General features: G+C 42.1%; 1 protein-coding gene across 1 annotated transcript; it reads left to right on the top strand.

Moving 5' to 3' along the window:
- Positions 1-174: 174 nt before the first annotated feature.
- Positions 175-21,687, top strand: rst (roughest). The gene is made up of 8 exons (XM_017174747.3): positions 175-690; positions 7,924-8,013; positions 16,640-17,157; positions 17,324-17,524; positions 18,173-18,403; positions 18,704-18,806; positions 18,896-19,444; positions 19,577-21,687. The coding sequence occupies exons 3-8, from the start codon at positions 16,645-16,647 to the stop codon at positions 20,299-20,301; spliced, it is 2,322 nt and encodes a 773-aa protein (XP_017030236.1). The 5' UTR covers positions 175-690; positions 7,924-8,013; positions 16,640-16,644; the 3' UTR covers positions 20,302-21,687.
- Positions 21,688-23,223: the final 1,536 nt, after the last annotated feature.

Below are 23,223 nucleotides of genomic sequence, written 5' to 3'. Positions count from 1 at the left end.
GCTCTCTGTTAACCCTCAACAGAGCCTGGCAACCGCTTTGAACACGTTCGAGGCGCTTTGTTTTGTTCGATTGCGACCGGCGGGCCAAGGCAGGCGCAGATCTGCGGCTCGAACGAGTCGGGAAAGTCGACATTCAGTTGTGAAACGTGAAATACTTCTTCAGTCTGTTCAGTTTTGAATTGGTAGCGGCAGCGATACGACGTCTGTGCAGAGATATAGCCACTGGGGCCGTGAAACGTGCAACAAATACTCGTAGTTCTGAGGCGCCGTGCGAAGTATCTTCAACCAAGACTCGCGGATGCATCGAATAACGATGACAAATCTCTCGGTGAAGACTCTCCAAACGGGAAATTAAATGGAAAATTAAATACAAAAAGGATAAAAAGGTTTAACCGCAATTTGAGTTGCCCTTCTTTTTTTTTCTGTTGTTTTGTGCAAAACGATAAAAACAAACAAAAAAAAAAAATTTACTTTTGGTGTGGATTACCAGTGCTGAAAATGGATTAAACAAGGCCAACAACAACAAAATATATTTAAAAAAAAAACAAAACCAAACCAAACCCAATAGAATAACAACAAATAAAATAACCACAACATGTTGATGGATTAGTGCCTGTGAATGTTAGTTTAAATAACAGCTAAATAAATACAAAACATACATTTGGCCAGGAAATCAAATATTCCTAAATTGTGAGTACCAAAAAAGTGTTGCAAGTAATAATATTTTTATTTTTTTTTGTTGTGTGTTAAATAAATAAATATAAATTAGCCACAAAAAACTAAAAAAAAAAAAAAAGTGCAGCTACAACAGCTGCTCCCCTACTTTGACCTTTTCGTTTGATTTTGTTTATAAAATCCCGACTTATTGGCCCCCCAAAAGTTTTGCTTTGAAGTTGGCTCACTTTTTAGTCACTTTGACATTTCGCTCACTTGTGCTGGCGTAAGTGTTAGTATCTGTGTTTTGCCGAGGGAAAAATGTATCTAAAAGTGGGAAAAATAAAAACAAGGAGTGCTTAAACCTAAAAAAAAAAATTACACAAATTTTAAAAATGATTTCTAACTAAAAAAATATACAATTTAAATATAAAATAATTTTTAAAATTTGTGTAATATTTTTTTAGGTTTTTTATTATTATTTAAATAGTTTTTGTATAGTTTTTTTGAAGAAATATAATCACTTTTTCCATCTTTCCTTTTTATGTGAATCCAAACTCTTGAGAGTTGAAAAAAAAACCCCTCTTCTTTGTGAACTTTATAGTCTTCACTTTCCTCTTTCTAAAAAAGATGGCCTTAAACCTTGGCCATCTAATTAGCTTCTTCTGACCATTCATTCCACCCAAAGCGGCTTAGACAAAACAAAAAAAAACTAAAAAAAATGCTCTGCTTAACTGATTCGATATTTTCTTTCGTTACTTTTGCATGATTTATGATTTACATTCAAGCCGAAAAACGAAGAGCTTAAACCAGATAATGATTGGTAAGAAATTAAAAAAAAAAAAGATAAAATAAAGACAAGTTTACTTAACTAAAATAAACATAAATTAAGAAAACTTAAAAGAAAAAATTTATTAATTAAATATAAATGAAAAATTATTATTTTAATTATCTTATTACATTTTTAAAACAACATAGTTAAGCCAAAAAAGCTTGTCTGAAATTAGAAAATTAAACTAAAAATCTGTACATATTTTTCTTATGTTTTTTATTTAATTAAAATATTTTTCTCTGTGCACTCAAAAATTATTCTGCCTCCAGCTGTGAACTGAGCAAATGTAACTCAGAGCCTCAGTCTTAGTCTCAGCCTCAGTCTCAGCCTCAGCCTCAGTATTTAAGTCTAAGCTAAAGATCTGAGGAAGCTGCACTAAGACATTAACACACCTGGCATGCACAGATACTCACGCACACAGTTAAAGCCACACGCACCTGTCCCTTGTCATTAAAAAAAAAACAACAGAAAATAAAAGAAGCAAAGTTTCAATCTGGCGCTTCTTCCTTTCCAGCTAACCTTTTACTTATAAATCTTCTGGCTACCCAAAAGCACTGAAAAAAAAAGTGAAAGAAAGAGGTTTATTGAAATGAATTTGATTTAGAAATAAAATAAATCAAAAGACTTCAAACTTTAGTCAAATGTTGAATAAAATATTCTAGGAAATTTAGTTTCTTAAGCTTCTCTTTTAACTACTGTTATTCTCTACTTTTTCGAGCAGTATATATGCTCATGTGTGAGTTTTTTGAATTTTTATAATTTGGCCCAATTTGCTGGCATTGCAAATTGCTAAAAACGTCTCAAACAATCGACAGGCGGGGGTAAAACGGAAAAGGATGGGGCTTTGGCTCAGCAAAGAAAAAAGGGAGAGGGGCCTTTTTGGGGGCGTGGCAGGAAGTGCAACATGCTCATGTCATAGTACTTGTATTTTCGTTGTTGCCATATCGATTTGTTGGATCGTTTTGACGCGTCCTCGTCAGCATGTCGAAACTTATTTTTTTCTTTTCAATTTCGTCCTGTTTTGTTAGTTCTTTGCATGCCGCAAATTATGTTCGACGCCCCCTCAGCCCCCTAAAGACCCCCTTTAGCCAGCCAGTAGCACCGTTAACCCCCTTCTTCTGGGCAAAGGAGCAAGCTGTCAGGTTTTGACAGTTTCTGGCGTATCGTTGCCATTGATTTGACTCCACCTCGAACTCGTTTCGGTTATGGCAAGTTTTTTGGCTTAATGAGATACGTTTTTCTGCTATAAAAATGAAAGGTACAATAAATCATTACTTAATTTATAACTTTAATTAGTAATAATTATCCTAAAATCTAACAAAGAAATTCTTACTTAATGCTTACAAATTTCCCATCACAAAGACAGGGCCACAGAGCTGAGGGCATTCAAAAAGGCAAACAATTTATCCCTTGGTTAATTTGGTTAATTGAAGACAATTGAAAGCCGCTTTGCAGTTCATTAAGCCTCATCAGCGTTGGTCCCCAGCATCAACATCAGCTCCTAGCTCCAGCTTCATCTCCATCTCCGGAATGGAAAACGAAAACTCTCCGCCCATAGAGATGTGTCTTTTGTTGTCTCTTGTCGCCAGACTAATTAAAATATTTGCACTCAAATGCTTAAGCAATAAATATTTGTCAGGCCATCATCATTAGGAGGGGGGTGGTGCCGAGGGCTGGTGACCCACAAAAATAAAAAGAAAAAATATATAGCGAGCACTTTAACCAGAGAGGGGGGGTGGGGAGACTGGCTTGGAAAATGGAAATGGAAAATGAAAATCTATGAGAGGCGGCATTTTTAAAGTGCCTCCACTTTGGGCTGCATTTTTGATGAGCTTTAATGGCGCCGCCTTAATGCAAGTGCTACCCATGCACCACCCCCCCACAACCGCCCATCGAGAATGCCAATTAATAGTCATTGATGGGAAAAGTTGAGGCCAGAGTGCAGGCGGGGGGAGGAGAAACTGAAGTGTGCCGCCGCCGCCGCAGCTGAGTACAGGGAAAAATGCAAACGGGTAGAAAAGTCAAGGAAAAAGCTTCAGAAAATTGGTAAAAATTGTATCTCAGATTGGCCATGTGTGCGGATACAGAGAGAGAGAGAGAGAGAGAGGGAGTAAGAGTTGGATGTGGCCCAAGGAATTCGAATCTCGAATGGGGACAAACATCAAATTAGTCTAAAATCGAAGAGGGTGGCTTCGGGGTACCCAAATGGGCATAAAATTTCCCCATTGTCCGCACAATAGTTAGGGGGAAAAATGTATGCCATATGGCCCATATGGAATTGAGTTGTCCAGCGGGAAAAAAGGGGGATGTTGTCAGGAGAAGGCGGAAATTAAATTGTCAGCCATTTGAGGGTGGTTTAACATATCTTCTAGATACAACTGAAAACTGCTTTAATAATTAGTTAAAAAAAAATAAACAAAAACCAAGCTGATCTACAAAGATTTCCCTAACATTTTTATCAGCAATTGAACTCGACACGAGCTGGAGCTGGAAAAAGTAACAAGAAAAACGCTTAGAAATTGAGAGAACTTATGAAAATGTTTTACAATATCCTTTTCGTGTTATTACAAGTAGTATACGTCCTTGTCGCCCGCTTTGTCAGAATATCTGGCAACACTTTGCCGTACCCCCGTTCTTACCCATTTTCCCCCACATTTTCTCCGCATTTTCCCCCGCTAAGCTTGTTCTTATTTTGCCGCTTGGTGTTGGAACATCTTCACTCCTTTGGGGCGTCGTCAAGTTCGCGCTGCGTTTGAATATGTCATTACTCGTTTGGCCCCCGCACTTCGCCCCCCGGCCTTTAGCCATGAGTTTCCATGGCGCTTTTCCTCTCTCTTCATCCCGATTTTTCCCCCTTTTTTTCCGGCGACAGCAGCAGCAGCAGCAGTAGCAACAATGTCGACTACCGCCGCCTTCTTGTGAGTGGGCGAGTTTCCTTTTCTTGGCCTGTCTGACGGAAGTGACAGTTGAACATTCATTCATTCACATTCGCATTCGCATTCACATTCATTCAGAAAACCACCCGCGGAAGGGGAAAAATCAAGCCAGCGAACAGGAACCATAAAGGAAAAGCTTGACAGTGGCAAAAAAAAAAAAAAGAAAATATGCAAGAACCTGCGAAATTTCTATGGCGATTTGGCCAACATCGTGGAAAATATCCAGAGATGCCTGCGTGATTTCAGTTTATGAAAAATCTACTTGAAACACTTGCTTGTAAATTTTATAAATTAGTATTTCAAGGGTTTCAGACTTGACTGCAAGCTGCAGCTTCTTCCTTTTCCTGGCTGCACTAACTGGGTTTTGTGGCTACTTAATTAAACAATTAGAGAAATCTCCTGGTGGACTGAACCCACTCACGTTCGCAGCTCAAGGCCAAGGGTAGCACTAACCACGTGTTCCCGGGCTCTCCTTTTGGGCGGAAACACAACGCAATGACTGAACGGAAGTTTTTTGGGAAGCGCATAAAATTATTATGGAGTCGTCTTTGCCGCATCTATGTATCCGTATCTGCTGGATATATGTATATATGTATCTCTTCGAGAACGTGGCGCGTCAATTGAGAGTTGGAGCTCCGGGGTCCGGGGACCAGCCACCACTACATAGTCCTGACGCAGTCAGCTTTTTATGGCCCAACGGACTCGTGTCCTTCCTGTCTCAACCTTTGCACAGTATTCACTTTAGTTTTTGGCTTAGTTCCTTTGGCCGCGCTATCTTGGCCAGAACCCCCTCAGGTCCCCCCGCCGCCCCTGTATTATTTTTATGCGCAAATTTAATATTTACATTTAGCCAAAGTGGATTTCGGGCTATCTTTGACTTTGCCCCGGCATTTTTATCAACTGACAACTTCTGACCGCAGAACGTTGTAGTATTTCTTCGCCCCCTCTCTCTCGGGCAGAGATGTATCTGCGAGATACGAGATACACAGGAACCAGGAACCAAGAACAAGAGCAAGAACAAGCCAAGGAGAAGCAGAAATAAAATGGCATTTAGATAAGCCCAAAAACTTTTGCCAACGCTTCGAGGTTGGAGGCCTTTCCAGGGGCACTGGCATATGAAATACTTGCGGTCAAATAATTCTCACGAGATGAAAATTCCAGAGCGATGATAGCCGGACACTCAACTTTATGCTTCCCAGCCAAACTTTGATATATATAAAATCGAATAAAGAATATTATTCTAGGAAGTACAAGTTCTATTTCAAATCAAAATGAAAGGCTTGCTACTTGACAAACTAAAAATGATTAAAGCTGCCACTCTTGAACATAAATTTTGGTCATAATTTGTAGTTCGAGGACTCGAAAGGATACTGATAAATAATTCATGGGGAGGGACAGGGGCCATGACTCATTATCCAACCCCTCGGGCAGCCTTTGTGTGTGCTCTAGTTTAAGTTTCGATTTTAGTTTTTATTATTTCCTCCACCGAAAAACTCGTGAATGGTAAATCGTGAATCGAAATGAATGGATATTCACCCTTCTCGCTCTATGAGTCATCTGGGTTAGGACACCCCCGCTGGGGCGGGCCGGGCCGGGGCGATTCGCTTCCTTTTCCTCCTTGAAATTAGCAGCTGACTTCGGTTTATGGCCAAACAGCTGACAAACGGGCTGAGGGGGTTGGTTTATAGTATGGTTTATTCAGTTTATTTGGTTTATGTGCCACCCACACCCCCACCCCACCCGATATTGCGTTTATTTATTCCCATTTTTTATCCACGCTGCTGAATTTGTAAAACATTTCCAAGTACACGAGCGACAAACAGGCAACCACTTAACGCTTGTTGCCACATTCAGCTCCGTTCCAGCTGTCCTGTCTGTGAGAGAGTCCTGAAAGCCCAGAGTCCTGGGTATTGGGTACTGGTTACTGGGTACTGCTTACTGGGTAGTGAGTTCTGAGTCCTGGAAATGCGTTCGAAAAAACCAAATCCCCTACCCCCCAACACACACCCAACACCAACGGTAGCAGCAAGCCCTCGTGGTGTAAGGTCCTTGAGGGAGTTTAAGACTATGAGATACCCTGCTTTACTTGGTATATATGTTTGTTTGTAACTAAAAGGCGGATTTTATTTTATTTATATAAATTTTATTTATAATAAAAATAAGATACTTCTTTTATATAGCAAAATTAAAAAATTTACTTAAAAGAAATCTTGTATAATATAAAAAATCCAAGAGATATATCCAATATAAGGTATACCCTTTGTAATCCTGGGCTACTGGGTATATAAAATATAAAAAAATACGGAGACAATCGCCTGATTCGGCTTTCGTGCCCACACACGTTTTGTACTTTTTATTCGTTTTTTCTTTTATTCCGCTGTTGTTGCTGTTGTATTTATTTGTATTGTATTGCATGTTTTGTCTGTGTTTGTGCTACACCCCCCTCGACTCCCCCTTTCCACGGAAAAAGGGAAAACCTTAGGCATGCAAGGAAATAATCGAGAGCACAGCCAAACGACGGAGCCTTCCATGAATCATGTCCGTTGCTTTATCAAACTGCAGGGCTGAAAAAAGGGGGTGGAATAGTGCAGGAAGGGGTAGGAGGGGATGGGGGGCACTCCAACTTATCTGTGGTTACATAGCCCACCCCCCCCCAACCGCCACCCCCTTCTAATGCAGGCATCAATTTTTCAATTTGTTTGGCGTCCTCGCATGCCAACCCAAAATATTACAAATAAATTTGGTTTCATTCAGGGGGATTTATATGTTTATGTTTATATAAGAAGAAAAAATTAAACAATTTGAGCTGGTTTCATTTTGAAATTGTTGGTAAAAAAGGACTTTGGAAATGTTAAATAATAAAACAAGAATTTAAAAGAGGAAAGTTTGGGGGTCTTTTAGATTTTATTAGATTCTGAATGACTGGAAATATTAGATTATTAAATATGATTATTAAATCTTGTTTACTAAAAGTCTAAAGTCTTGTTTATATTTTATATATATTTTTTTATAGTAAAAGACTTCTCTCACCACTTGAACCCACTTTTATCATTAATAAATTGAAGCTCGGCAAGCCCTGGCAAATATTTTCTTGCAATAAATTTTCATTGCAACAATTACCAAAGATCATAATAGAAAATTAAGTAGAAAAGGACTGGCTCATGAGGCAGGTCCCTTTCGTTGCATAAAAACGTCGATTGCTGACTTTTTATGCGAAATATGCGTGATATCCTGCAAGTTTTTGTTTTTTTTTCTGGCAACTGTGGGCACCTAATGTCTAATAAACATTTTGTGCCCCATAAAAGAGCCATGAATGAAGCCGTCGCTGCCAAACACGGCCTGTGCGTGTTTATGGCCAAGATGAAGACGGCAGCGAAGACGTACAACATGGCCAACATTAGCCACAACAATTAATACGCACACACACACACATACAGGACGAAGGACGAAGGAATTGAATTAATAATCTTACTTACTTATGTTTTCCCCCCTCCTTTCCAGACACTGATCTTGGGGGACACTAGGAAACCCAGTGCGAAAGTGACCCGCGAGGCTTCTGATCTCTATTCCCCACTAAAGGCGGTGTTAAAGGTAAGCTGAATATATTTTTATAAAAAAAGATAGTAATTATAAACACTATTTATATGATTAAATATTATTTAAAGGAGTTTAAGTATTCATTAAAAAAAATATATATATATTAAGATGCTTTTAATAATTTATAAAGTATTATCTTTGAGACATAGAAAACCTATGTGCTTAAAGTTTAAACAATTTTTGTATATGGAGATGACTGACATTACACAATGACACTACCAAAACCCCCAAGTCGAGTCGAGACGCAACCTCAAAACGAGGCAAATAATAAAATAAAGTCAGAGAGTACAATGGCCAGCAGCAAACAAAAAGTACACAAGATACAATACAAAAAATAGGGCCCACGCCAGGCCAGGCCAAGCCCCCTTTGGCAGCGTGGCAACCCTGGTCGACAACCCATTCCCACATCTCAACACCCATTCTCCCCCCCCCTTCGGCGTCCATAATAATTAGTTATAATCGGATTTAGTTAGACGCAAGCGACCGAAGGTGTCGCCAGTTGTATCTATCGGTTCTGCTGTCTATGTGTATCTTTTGGTGCCACACACGGATACTCAGATACTTGGGTAGCTTGCACTGAGAGAAAGGGTGTTTGGAATACTTTAATTTACATTTTAGGAATACTAATTTCAAGATTGATTTTTAAATAAATATATTTCTTCAGAGAGTTCGAAAAGTGGGTTGAAATCCTATCTGTAGTAGTAGTATCTAGTATCTTAGTATCTTAGTTACTTAGTTAGTAGTATCTCAGAATCTAAGTATCTTAGTACCTCAGTGTCTCAGTAGCTCAGTGTTTCAGTATCTAAGGATCTCAGTAGCTCAGTATCTGAGTATCTCAGTATCTGAGTATCTCAGTATTTCAATATCTCAGTGTTTCAATATCTTATTATCTCAATATCTCAATCTCAGTATTTCAATATCTCTGTATTTCAGTATCTCAGTATTTGCGTATCTGAGTATCTCAGTATCTCAGTGTCTCAATATCTCAATATCTCAATATCTCAATATCTGAATATCTCAATATCTTTGTATCTAAATATCTCAGTATCTCAATATCTCAGTATCTCAGTGTCACAGTATCTCAGTATTTCAATATCTCAGTATCTGAATATTTCAGTATCTCTATAACTCTGTATCTCAGTATCTCGATACCTCAGTATTTTAATATCTCAGTATTTCAATATCACTGTATCTCAGTGTCTCAATATCTCAATATCGCAATATCTCAGTATCTCAATATCTCAGTACCTCAGCATCCCAGCATTCCCTGTATCTCAGCATCGCTGCATCCATAGTGTCTACCTGCATCTGGATCTCTGCACCTTCCCGTTCCTGTCCATTATCATTGCTCTTTTCTAACATCTCTTGATGGCTTAAAAAAAAAAAACAGATAGAAAAGATGGTGAGGCAAGGAAAACCAGTATGGGAAAAGGTCTGCCGCTCTTATTTATTGAATTGATTTGTATTTGTGCAGAGTGTCTCTCTTTTTTTTCGGGGCGCTTTAAAATAGGTTTCCTCCGGCCGGGCTTTATTTTCGGCTCCCCTGCACTCGACTGCAGTGTCATGTGGTGGGGATATAACTCAATTAGCTGCACGGGGAGAAGGAAATGGGGATACTGATGGTCGGACAAAAGAATGAGCCCGAGATGAGGTAGCCCCGCCGGAGATTGTTTATTTTTTGTCGGTTTTTTGGGGGTCTTCGGTTTTCGGTTTTCGGGGTTTTTTATTTTCTTTCTTGGGTTTCGTTTTGGGGCTGGCTGGCACAGGTACACGTAGCAGTGACAGCTGTCAGGTGAGGGATCTACGGACAGGCAATTGTCGTTCGAGGTGGATGATAATTCGAAACGAAAACACTCTTGTCCCGCAGTGGAGGTGAGGTTTGCTCAATGAAACGTGGCATAGTGATTAGTTAGACAGTGGATGCAGTAAAATGCTAGTTAAAATTATCATGTGAGTGGATAAGACATGCCTTAGAAATATATTTAGCCGAGCAAGATTCAAAGTAAAACCCACTCCAACCCAAAAGTAACGTAGAGGAAACTTCTTACAAATAAATAAAATACTTGGAAAAATCTAAAATTTTAATTTAAAAAGGTTTTTTTTCAAAATGTAACCAAGGCAATTACCCAAAAAGTAATACAAGTACAAATCAAACCCCACGTAACTCGGCATCCAATGCCGTTTTTCGATCTGAAACTGCTCAAACCTATTGCTCTATCAACGACTATGGTTATAAAGAAGTCTCCAGGCATCTTTGAGAAATATCTGTGCTTACCATCTGACGCCTATCCGAGTGCCTTAGCCTGGTCAAGTGCGGCAACCAACAAAAAAAAAAAGGCCCAAAACACGCTTTCGAAATCATTTTTCACTCTTTGCCAATCGCCTAGCACTGGCAGTGGCTTTTCTTGTGGGTTTTCGGGGCTTGGATTGGGTTTTGGGCTTGGATCGATCTATGTCAAAGTGGCGACGACGACGACGACGACCACGGCCCACACGAAAAGCGGGTAGAAATAAAACGGAATGGATGGATGGAGATGAAATGGAAAAAATGTTGGTGTGTGGGCGAACTTGGACTTGGAATGGAACTCGAATGGAGCATAAAATATGTTAATAAGGCTTAAAGTTATACAAATCTCGGACTGACTCGGCTGGCTGGCCGTTGCCGATCGCTTGTAATACAAAACCATAAACATGAATTTAAAAAAAAAAAAAAAAAATGCTAAACGTAAAGTGGAGAAGCTTGGGGAGCCCAAGCCCCAAAACCCAAACCGATACCGAACCCAAAAAAATCAAGAAAGAAAGAAAAAAAAATATATAAAAGGCGACCACAGCCAGCAGCTGGCTCCCCTCGGCCTGTCATTGTTGCAGTGTCTTTTCTTGGCCTGGCTTAATTTCCTGCTGCTCGACTTCAACTTGTTTGCTTCTTCGCAGCGCAGCACAGCTTCTCCCCTTCCCCAAAAAAAATCAAAATAAAATAAAATAACCACCACACACACACACACACACACATACACACTGGGAGTATACAAAAAGCAACCACGAAATCAGTTAAGTTCAGGTGTTCAATTTACTGATTGAAATTCTGCTTCGATGTGGCCAAGCAACTTTCATTCGCTACGCTCCATTCCCCCAAAAACCCATCTCCTACGTATATATAGTATCTCTTTCTTATGATTTTATTTGGAGTTTCGTCTGCTCTAGCGAGTTCGTCTCATAATTTTATGCCCGGCCATGTCGGGAGTTATGTTAGAATTATGCTAATGAGAGTCAGATCGATTCAAGATGCTTTAATTATACACGGTTAACAAGTTTTTCTTTTTTTGCTGTATTATCCGCTTGGAGCCTTTGGAGAATTGATGAATAACTTAACCCGTTCTCCGGGAGGTAGCTTGCAGTTGGTTATTATGTTAAAGCCCAACCAAGTCTATACCAGATTCGATTAATGTTATGAAATCTGAGCTGGCATCGATCTGTGGGTTTATTGATCCAAAATGGGGAGGGTTCTTGTTGTGAGATCTTCGTGGTGATTTCAGGCTGATTTTCAACACTGTATTGGGTATTCAGGAACTTCAGCTGGAACATTTGGGAATTAATCACAACTGAAAGGACCTCTTTTATAACATATCCTTCCTGAAAAGTCAGTCTATCAGCCCTTAAAACTGAAAATTGCCTTTGGTATCTCCAGCTCCGTGTGATAATTATCAGTGGTTCCTGTTTTTTTTTTGTTTTTTTTTTTGGGTCCTGTTAACTTTTGCTGACTTTGGCCAAAAAAGTTCCTTCTTGGGAGGCCCATTAATAGGCGATTTAAGTTTATTTTTTGCCCGTTGCCTTTTTATTGACACAAGGGGTCGCCTCCTGATCCTTGCAGCTCCGCTTTTGCCGCAGGACACACACATTTGTCTCCAAATCAGATATGGGGGAAAAGGAAGAGGAGAGCAAGAGAGAGAGAGGAAGAGATAGAGCATGATAGAGAGAGCGAGAGCGAGCTAGCTGGGCAAATTGAATCCCAGGCAATCGTCATTGTCGGCATCCCTCACATCCTTTTGGCTTTGACTTGGCCGGGGCCTTCTCCTTTTGCCACTTAGTCGTTGCCTTTTAGTTGATTTGTTCGAGCAAACAAATTGTCAACAGGATTGGGAAAGGGATGCGAGAGTTGGTAGAAGGGGAGCTGGAGCAGGAGCAAGAGCAAGAGCAGTAGCAGTAGCTGAAGCCTGCCATACGAACACATGCACAAATTGATTTTAATTGTTAAGCATCCCCTTTTTTAATTGTCCTAATCCTTGCTGAACTCTGGACCTCGACCAATATCCTTTATGCCTTTTCCGGTTCCCAGTTCTCCCCGAAGTCGGGTCCGGGTCCCAGTCCCAGTCACAGTCCCAGTCCCAGTCCCAGTCCCAGTCCCAGTCCCTGGCCCTATTTTTCGGAGCCCTCTTCTGCTTGTTGCCTTTTCCATTTTGTCAGCAAAAGTCCTTTAAGTAGCCTTCCTTTGGCCGAGCTTTTTGCTCGTTTCTGCCTTTCCTTTTGTTGTTGTTTTTTTTATTTATTTTCCCCCCTTTTTTTGTTGTTGTTGTTGGAAAGTGAAGTGAAGGGTTAACCGGTCCCTCAAGGCACTTGCATGTGAGACGAAGATAACAGGAGGGACGGTCGAGGTGCGACAGAGAGCGATTGAGGCATCCTCAAGTACAGTCGACACTTTAACTGACAGTTAAAGTTGAGTTTTCGGTTTGTTTGCCAAAGGATATGTGGCGTAGCCTGAAATCCAGGCTTATAATTTTAATATTATACAAGACATGGACTCAAAAACCTCGCAGAAACCCCCTTTTGAGCAGCGCGCCTCTGCCACATCTTAACCCCACGCTGCCAATCACTGGCAAGAAAAACATTTCCGCTGCGAACGCTTTCCGCTCCAGTTTTCAATTTTCGCAGCTCCCCGATACGGCCACAGATACAGATACAGATGCAGTAATTATTTTCAGGCGACGCTTATCACACATAAATCTCGGCCCGAACCGCCGCGCCATCCCATCCAATCGAGCACAATCGATACCAGGGGGGCCGGCCTTCCAAAAGGGGGAGATTGTTGCCTGTTTTGTCAGTCAGTCGGCAGTTGGTAGTTGGTAGTTGGGAGTTGCAAGTGGCCAGTGGCCAGTGGCCAGTGGCCAAGTGTCCAGTGTGGCAGCAACTTCCCCGGCCATCGGGCTTCCTTTCCGCAGCTGCTTTCCAGGCTGACCGCAAGACGCAGCTGCATTTATCCAGCAACCAGCAACCAGCAACCAGCATCCAGCATCCAGCATCCTTTAATGCCACAGCCCAAGCATCTGTTGTGATATTTATAGTTGCAACTGGAATCGGGGAACAGGTGCTACGGCATCAGGTTGTTGGTTGTGGGGCCCAAGAGGGGACTTTGATTTGGTAATATCAAAAATATTCAATATTGTGGGATTAGTACCTTAATTCCTTATTTTAGAATTAGAAATTTACTTAAATTTTCTTTAGTTTGTGCTCTGATTTAGGCACTAATTATTCCCCTTGGTGGCCAGTGTAAAAGCCAAGTGTAAACCAGTTTCCACGATCGCATTATTATCGCTCGTTCGCTTCGGTTATTAGATGCAAGCTGCAGCGGATGTGCGGCTTCCTTCTCTCGAGTGAAGTCGCTCCAACGGACTTGGACTTTTTTCATTTGCCTTGCAGCCCAGAGACCCCCTTTCGAGACGCCCCTGGAACCGGAGCTGCTGCTCCTTCTAAGCAATTCGGAGTGGCTCTCATAAATCAATAAAGAAAGGCCCACCTGGTACAAATAACTTTGAAAAATTTATATTGAACACTCGCCGGCAAAACTTTTTCGGGGCCAGGTGAGGCCAGGTTGCGGGGAGAGGTTACCTTAGTTTTCCCGGCCAGAAGTTGGAAGAAGAAGAGAAAGAGGAGCAGTGCTGGCAGCTGCTACTGTTAAGTCTTGGACACGGAAAACGTTCGGAGTGATTTGTATTGTTGGCCACTTGAACGGCACCCCACCCACCCACCATCCGCCCACACTTTTCCTCGAGCAGATTCTGGGGCAGTTTTCATGTATGACATGCCCTGGATATCGATATCGATATAGAGAGAGACAGGGACATGGGGAAAACCAATTAAAATGACAGAAAAAAAAGAAAAAAAAAATGGGAAGCAGGAGAAAGGGAATGAAGTATTGCGGAATGAAGACATCAAATCTGAAAGACAGATTTCTGGCGATATATAACGGTCAGTTGACTGGAAAATAAGCAAGAACTAAGGGTTTAATTATGAAGGAAAAATAATAATTAAACTTTATAATAAAAAGTAAGGTATATCCCAGCAGACAAAGAGCGGACTTGGTGCAGTTGAATCCGAAAAATGTCCGCAAAATATATTAAATACTTACAAAGAATCGGACTTTTCGCATTACTTACGCTAAATGCTCAAAAGCGAACGCGCAAACGGACGAATAGCGGACGAGTATCGCGTATTATCAGGATTATACCCGATAATGATGTCGTAAAAGATCCGCAATTGAAATCTTATTCGGACTCCGAAAATTATAGCATTTTCTGCCACAAAACCAATGACAGGTGATTGACTTTACTATCGTTTATGAGACTTATTCGCTTGAAACCCGCAAAACTATCGTCTTCAATATCATAAACGAACGTTTTTGTCTGCTGGGATGTTTTAAATATAAATTCAGAAAACAAGACTAAAATCAGGCATTTAAGAACGAATATTTCATAGTCCGGGTCATCTCTCTTTTCTATTTTTGTTGTATTTTTTTCTGTGTGTGCTTAAAAAACCGAAATCTTAAAACCGATGAAACCGAATCTTTATCGCCCATAAAGACCAGACTCTCTATGAGCGTGTCTAAAGTCGGTTTTAATTGGCTTAGCAAACGCAGCAGAAGAGCTGCCCTTCATCGGTTTCTCCCAGATTTTGAATTTCAGATTCATCTCCAATTTATATATATTTTTTTTCTTCTTTTTTGAGTAATTTTCTCATTTGGAACCCTTCCGATTTTCGAACGGAAGCTCGCTAATCTTTTGCCTCCGCTTGCATCTTTTTCGGGGTTTTCTCAGATTTTTTGTTTTGTCGGATTTCTCCTCTTGGATTATTTCATTTTCTGTTATAATTTCGTTTAATTTGTGCCTGCGTGTGAGTGAGGCGCCAATTTCCGTATAAAAGCAATAAAAACAAATAATAGCGACGAACTACAAGAAAACGAAATTAGACAGACGGAAGCGGACCACAAAAAAAAAATATATATATATATAGGGGAAGGGGAGTAGAAGTTGAAAACCCTAAACCTAAACCCAAACCCAAACCCCACAGAATATACAGGAATAGTAAAATACTTGCCCAAGAGCCAGAGAAAAAAAATGCGTGAGAAAATTCCAAGGCAGCCGGGCACCTGCACAGTCAAAGACCTGGGGAAAATGTGGCTGGCTAGGTGGAAATGCCAGGAAAAGCGGAAAAGGGAGAGTGTAGCTAAGTACTTGAAGCGGCTTGATTGGTTCAGATTGTGCCTCATATATGCCAAAAGCAATTTATTAGGCAAAACCCAGACGAAGGGAGAGACTGTTGTTATTGGCAGTGTAATAAGTAATGAAGAGCAGACTTGGATTAGGAATAGAATTTATATAGTTTAATTACATAGAAAATTAAAAGAAGTATTATATAGTTTAAATAAATGAAATTAAAAGCATAAAAGTTCAAGAAACAGCCAAGTTTAATTTCCTTGAAGGGTTAAAACTTTTCTCTCTGCCATATTTAAATCCCTTTTCTTCCTTCGTATTCTATATAAATATACATATTTATATATATATCTACCCCCTTTTATGGTACGCCCTTTTGTCGTAAACTCCAGCTTAACTCTTTTTATTTTTGTAATATTTTTTTTCGAGGGGGGTTGGGCTCCAAACTCAACTCTTTTGCTTTGACTAATTTGAATGTAATTCGTTTTGGGGGCTCACGTACGAAGCACAGAGCTGTCTGCACTTGGAAAACATGAATTAAACCAAATAAAATGAAAATAAAAGAAACATTTCATATAAAAAAATACACGCGCGCCAACAGAAAACACACAGAAAACAGAAAGACGGCGAACAATAAACGAACAATAATAAGTAATAAGACCCTGAGGCAATTGTTGCTTTACCTCCTTTACCCCCTTGAACAAAAATTTGTTCAACAAAACGCGCAAAACGCGATAAAAAATAAAAAAAAAAAAAAACAAAAATAACCAAAAAAACGCAACAAAAGCCAAAGGCAAAGCGCATAAAAGCACAGCCAGTAAATAAATAGATACATATGTGAACATGAAGAAAAGACACTTTGTGGCTCTTTTTATTTTTGATTTTTATTTTATTTTTGGCGCCTTTTATTTCAAGGCCTGTTTGGGGTTTTACCATTGTTGCAACAAAATCGCACCGAGTTCAAGGACCAAATGCGATTTGTTCCGGAATATAAATCCACTGAAAAACCTCAAAAAACTATAGAAATAAATCATGTAGATAGTTTCTAGCTTCTTTAAAATATATCAACTATAAATTTATATTTATAAATAATTTAAATTAAATTAAATTAAATTTAATTCAATTAATCCCCCTTCCAGCCACCATGTTCACAATACCAGGAGCACCAGTCTCAATGCAGTGGCTCCTGCTGACCACTCTCCTTGGGCTGGTCAGCACCTCGCCCTATACGAGCTATCAGAATCAACGCTTCGCCATGGAGCCGCAGGATCAAACGGCTGTGGTGGGTGCCAGGGTGACCCTGCCTTGCCGGGTGATCAACAAACAGGGTACTCTACAGTGGACTAAGGATGACTTTGGACTGGGCACCTCCCGGGACTTGAGTGGCTTCGAAAGATACGCCATGGTGGGCAGCGATGAGGAGGGCGACTACTCTTTGGACATATATCCGGTGATGCTGGACGATGATGCCCGTTACCAGTGCCAAGTGAGTCCCGGTCCCGAGGGCCAGCCGGCCATACGGTCCACCTTTGCCGGCCTAACAGTGCTCGTGCCGCCAGAGTCGCCAAAGATAACCCAGGGCGATGTGATCTATGCCACCGAGGATCGCAAGGTGGAGATTGAGTGTGTTTCGGTGGGAGGCAAGCCAGCAGCTGAGGTGAGTACACCCTCTAGGAACTCAGTATCCTAGCTAAAATGTTCAAAAAAGCCATTTGCCTTTGCCTAGAGTAACCCTCAAACTAGTTGACTTTCGGATTCCCCCAAACACTTAACCAGCTTTATCCTCTCTAACCACTGCTTCTCTTCCCACTCTCCATCCGCAGATTACCTGGATCGATGGCCTGGGCAATGTGCTAACGGATAACATCGAGTACTCGGTGATACCGCTGCCCGATCTGCGGCGCTACACGGCCAAGTCCGTGCTCCGTTTGACCCCCAAAAAGGAGCACCACAACACGAATTTTACGTGCCAGGCGCAGAATACGGCGGACCGCACCTACCGCTCGGCGAGGATACGTGTCGAGGTGAGTTGGACACCTTCCGCCAGGAGCTGTAACTCCTTTGACAGCTCATTGCGGCAAGCACACTGGGCGAAAAGGGGTCTGGCCAATCAATCTCAATAGTGTCCCCTAACAAAAGAGTTTCTCTCAGTGCATTCCTGAGGTTACCTTATCTATAGTATGTATATGGGGAGAGAGAGTGAGAGAGCCTGCTATCAATTTTACGTGATGCCAGGACGATGCGGAAGCCCATTCAAAAGCGAGGGGAACCCCCTCATATTCCGGCTGCTGGGGGATAGTATTTTTTGAATGGGCTTTTGTGCCGGACATGGCTCGACACTGACGGGCTAATTCATGCCCCGACATAAAGGCCCCCATTCGGCTTTGGGTGTGAAATCGAGGAGACGGGCCAACAATGACCTGACCTCAGCCCACTTGTCATTGGCTTCGGTGTGAGGTAGAGAGAGGTAGAGGGAACCAGAGTCACGTGTCCTGGCCGCTGACAAATCCCTGACGAAGATGTCAGGCCAAGAAGGCGACGAAGTCCTCGAGTTGAGTGAGTGGGGATTCCCAGGTGATTGGACAGAAGGGTCCTCGCTCGATATTGGTGCTCCAAAACCCTAGATTAGTTGGTTAATTAAGCTCTAACCGGGATTCCTTCTTTATTTCCAGGTGAAATATGCGCCCAAGGTGAAGGTGAATGTGATGGGATCGCTTCCAGGTGCCGCTAATACGCCTGCCAGTGCCGGCCTGGGATCCCCATCCCCCCTGGGAGCCAGCTCGCGGATCGTGGAGCACTCGCAGGTGCGCCTGGAGTGTCGGGCCGATGCGAATCCCAGCGATGTCCGGTACCGCTGGTTCATCAACGACGAACCAATCATTGGCGGCCAGAAGACAGAGATGGTAAGTGGCGCTCCTCCCAGTCCCAGTCCCAATCCCGTTCCCGTTCCCGTACCCCTTTCCATTACCCCCTTGGGGGCCGTCCTCCTGGAACTGGTTCGCATTCCACTTGCCGCATAATTAGAGCAACTATTGCAAGGAAAATGCTGTTGTATAATGCTGGCAATTATTGGAACCAGTTGGCTTTGCCACCGGAAAGGCCTAACGTTCCCACAATTAAGCCCAGCTCTCGTCTCGCTCTTTTTGAAATGTATTTTACTTGATGTATTTATTTTCTTCTATTTTTTAATTCCATTTTTTAAGGTAATACGCAATGTGACGCGCAAGTTCCACGATGCAATTGTCAAGTGTGAGGTGCAGAATTCCGTGGGCAAGAGCGAGGACAGCGAGACTTTGGATATAAGCTGTGAGTGGCTCTGCTTTGATTTAGAATTTTAATATAATATAATGATATCTTTACACAACTTTAATGTTTGATATTCATTTCGTCAACAGATGCCCCCAGCTTCCGGCAGCGTCCCCAGTCCATGGAGGCGGACATTGGCAGCGTGGTCTCCCTGAGCTGCGAGGTGGACAGCAACCCCCAGCCGGAGATCGTGTGGATCCAGCATCCCAGCGACCGAGTGGTGGGCACCAGCACCAATCTCACTTTCAGCGTGAGCAACGAGACCGCTGGCAGGTACTACTGCAAGGCCAATGTCCCAGGCTACGCGGAGATATCGGCGGACGCCTATGTCTACCTGAAGGGATCGCCGGCGATCAGCTCGCAGAGGTCGCAGTACGGCCTCGTGGGCGACACGGCTCGCATCGAGTGCTTCGCCAGCAGTGTGCCGCGGGCCCGGCATGTGTCCTGGACCTTTAATGGGCAGGAAATCAGCTCGGAATCCGGCCATGACTACTCCATCCTGGTGGACGCCGTGCCCGGGGGCGTGAAGAGCACCCTTATTATCCGGGACAGCCAGGCATATCACTACGGCAAGTACAACTGTACGGTGGTCAATGATTACGGCAACGATGTGGCGGAGATTCAGCTGCAGGCCAAGAGTGAGTACCTCCTTCATCTTCGGGCTAAGGGTATCCTTTATGCTGCTGGGAAACGGCATCAGTGTTTTCCTCTGACTTCCCCACTAACGAACCCCTCGTTTTCCCCCTCTGCTTTCGTTTTTTCTCCTTCAGAGAGCGTCTCCCTGCTGATGACCATCGTGGGCGGCATTTCAGTGGTGGCCTTCCTGCTCGTCCTCACCATCCTGATCGTGGTTTACATCAAGTGCCGACGCAGCACCAAGCTGCCGCAGGCGGACGTCATCAGCGAGCACCAGATTACCAAAAACGGCGGAGTAAGCTGCAAGCTAGAGCCGGGCGACCGCACCTCCAACTACAGCGACCTCAAGGTGGACATATCCGGTGGCTATGTGCCCTACGGCGACTACAGCACTCACTATAGCCCGCCGCCTCAGTATTTGACCACCTGCTCGACCAAGTCCAACGGCAGCTCCACAATCCTGCAGAACAACCACCAGAACCAGTTGCAGCTGCAGCAGCAGCAGCAGAGCCACCAGAGCCACCAGAGCCACCACCACCAGCCCCCAAACACGCAGACCCTGCCGATGACCTTTCTCACCAACAGCAGCGGCGGCAGCCTCACGGGCAGCATCATCGGCTCCCGGGAGATACGGCAGGACAACGGGCTGCCCAGCATGCAGTCCACCACGGCCTCGGTGGTGAGTTCCTCGCCGAATGGCAGCTGCTCCAACCAGAGCACCACCACCGCCACCACCACCCATGTGGTGGTGCCCAGCTCCATGGCCCTGAGCGTGGATCCCCGGTACAGCGCCATCTATGGCAATCCCTACCTGAGGTCCTCCAACTCCTCGCTGCTGCCGCCGCCCACTGCCGTCTAAGGAGGCAAGCGTGTCGCCAGCCGCCGAGACACTGGTGCACCCCCCCCCCTGGCCACTCTAAAGACTGATCTCAAAGGACTCGAGGCTTGAGGGGAAGCCAGTGCCGGCCGCTGGTGGCGTTATCTTTCAGCTACCAAAAATCGAATTCGAATCGCCTAGGCTTGTAAGGATATCTAAGGACTTAGCTCACACACCCGTAGTCGTAAGCCAAACATTAGCAACGATTTCAATTTCAATGTTCGTCGTAGTCCCTAGCTTAACCACATACTTTTTTTTTTATTTTTTTGAACATCGTATTATGGATCGTAGTGAATAGGTAAGATCTAGAGAGAGACTAAGCTTCAAAGAATGAGAGTTAAGCATTTACAAGAGATATAGTAGGAATAGGGCTGCTTGCTGAGTAAACGCCTTAAAGAAGTAGCTTCGCTGGTGATTTAACCTCCAGTTGGTAAGGAGTTTCTCAAGGCGGTCTTTTGGGGGTATCAGAGGACAGTTTAGAACTGGTTCTGTGAGTTGCATTTAACACTTGGTTTGCTGTCATGGCTTTTCTTAATCGCTGCCCTTGAAAACTCTTAAAATATATGGAAAAAAAGAATTGAAATCATTTATGTATACATGCTAAATGTTAAAGCTAACTGCTAAATGTTGAAACAAAAATCTATGTATACAGCATGAACATTCGATCGAATGGTTATTAATTTTAAGCAAACGAAATGCCAAAGTACCTGATAGTATTTAAGTCGGAGTCCCCCCAACTTTTCTGCATTATATTTAGCATTAGTTTATCTCGCCTAAGCTTTTTTGGATAGTGAGTTGTAAACTAAAATAAATATATACAAGCTAGATCTTTGACAGTCGCCTTAACTTATGAAAAAAACGCCCACACATCTCATGCCAGAAAAAAAGAAGAAATGCTAAAAAAAAATTATATATAAAATATATATACACACATATATATTATATAAGAAAAGCAGTAGGAGAAATATATTCAATTCGTCAGTTCAATTGTGCTAAGTGTACTTCTAAGTGTATAACGGTCTAATTATCCTAGTTGTAGCCCAACTAAAGATACACATGCGTATTTAACATATAGAGCATACATAGACATAGCTATATACAATACATACATTTTTTTTTCATAGCCCTAAGCATTATATTTTGATAAACAAACGTATTTCAATTAAGAAAGAAACCCCTTTTACCCCCTCCTGAAAAAATGTGTGTGAAAAGTCCACCCCTTATACCCCCAAAGTTAAAAATTTTTTTTTTTGCTATATTTATTAGTTTCAGCAATTAAGCCCGAGACGAACAAATGTTTTCTGTATACAAAATTCAAATGATTAAAACAAATAAGCGAAACACACACACACACACACACCCACAAAGTTAAACACAACAACAAAAAAACTGAATAAAAATAAAAATAAATATTAAAAAACAAAACAAAAAAAAAGGAATTGAAAGAAGCGAATGAGCGAATTCATTGCGCGTTTCGGACATCAAAGACGAAAGACAAATAAGGGGAAGCGAAACATTTTTAATTTGGCCAGGTCGTGGGGTTCCCCGCTCCCAGATCCCGTTTCCCGGTTCCCGGCCAACTGTCAGCTAACTGCAAAAAGCCAAAAATCAAACAAACAAAAGTGAAATGAAAATGTTCCAGCACTTGGGTCGGTTGGGTCCACCACCGCTAGTCATGTGTGTTAATTTATGGCCAGCTGGAGTTCAGAGTGCGGAGTTCGGAGGAGAGTTGCGAGTTCTCAGAGTCTAGCTGTCAGCACTGGAAAAAAAATTTGAAAACTTTGGCTTTAATAGGGAAATAGAATCTAATTTGATTTTATACTTTTTTAAGTCCAATAATCTATTTATTGATCGATTTTTTTGGCTTTGGAAACTTCGAAATTATAGCTGGTATTTCCAGTAAATTTTTCAGATTTTTTTTCTCAGTGCACTGAGCCAAGCTGCAGAGTTGACAGTGCAAACAAACGGCTCGCTAAGCTCAACTAAAAATGCTTAATGAGAGTGCGTATAGCCAAAGCCACCACCCACCCATAGAAGTACCACCCACACTCTGCCTTACCTTCTCCCATTTTTAGCCCCCTTTTCAGCCCCCTTTTGCCACGCCCTCCCCCCCTTGAGGCAAGTGTTGGCCGCAAGAAATTCTGCGGCTGTGGGCAACAAAGTCGCGCACGACGCCCATTAAACTAAATTAGTTGCCCTTTGTCACCGAACGACCCTCGCCTGTCACACGTGGCCCGCAGGGGGTAGCTGGGCTGCCTCTGTGTGTAAGTGTGTGGGGGTGGGTGGTGGAGGTGGTGTATTTATTCAAGTGGGCGGATTGGTACATATGTACATACGTGCACTTGGCCAGAGGAAAGAAGTTGCAATTGCGGTCGACGGTGTGTTAATTAGCATTATTTTCTTTTGTTCATTAAAAGAGAGAGAGTGTAGACCAGAAAAAATTAAATAAATTGGTTGAATTTGGAACTATGATAATTACTAGAAAGTAAACTAGAAAAGAACTATTTAAAAAGTTTCTGAAACTTCAAAATTGACTTAAAATATAATTAAAAACAAAGCCTAAAAAACCCTTTTAAAAACTAAAACAAAGCTGATTTCGTAGTTAAATTTCAGGCATTTTTGCCTTAGTTAAAAATTTTGTATGTTTCAAAAACATATCATAAATAATTACAGGAAAATATATTAAATTACATGTATTTATTTATATTTCGATTAAAATATTTTCAAAGCGCATAGAAACCAATTTAAATACTGTTTGTGGCTCCTCAAAGAATCTCCTTCAGTTTTTGCCAAAAAAAAAAAAAAAAAACCAATGATAACTGCCGACAACTGGGCAAGTTTTGTGGCACCTTTTGTTCGCACATGAGATGTCCTGGGTAGGGGGAATCCCCTCGTTGCCAGGAA

This window comes from Drosophila kikkawai, chromosome X, assembly GCF_030179895.1.
Source record: "Drosophila kikkawai strain 14028-0561.14 chromosome X, DkikHiC1v2, whole genome shotgun sequence".
NCBI classification, from domain to species: Eukaryota; Metazoa; Arthropoda; class Insecta; order Diptera; family Drosophilidae; genus Drosophila; species Drosophila kikkawai.
Note: the sequence above shows the minus strand (reverse complement) of the source record. Positions and strands in the feature narration are given on the sequence as shown.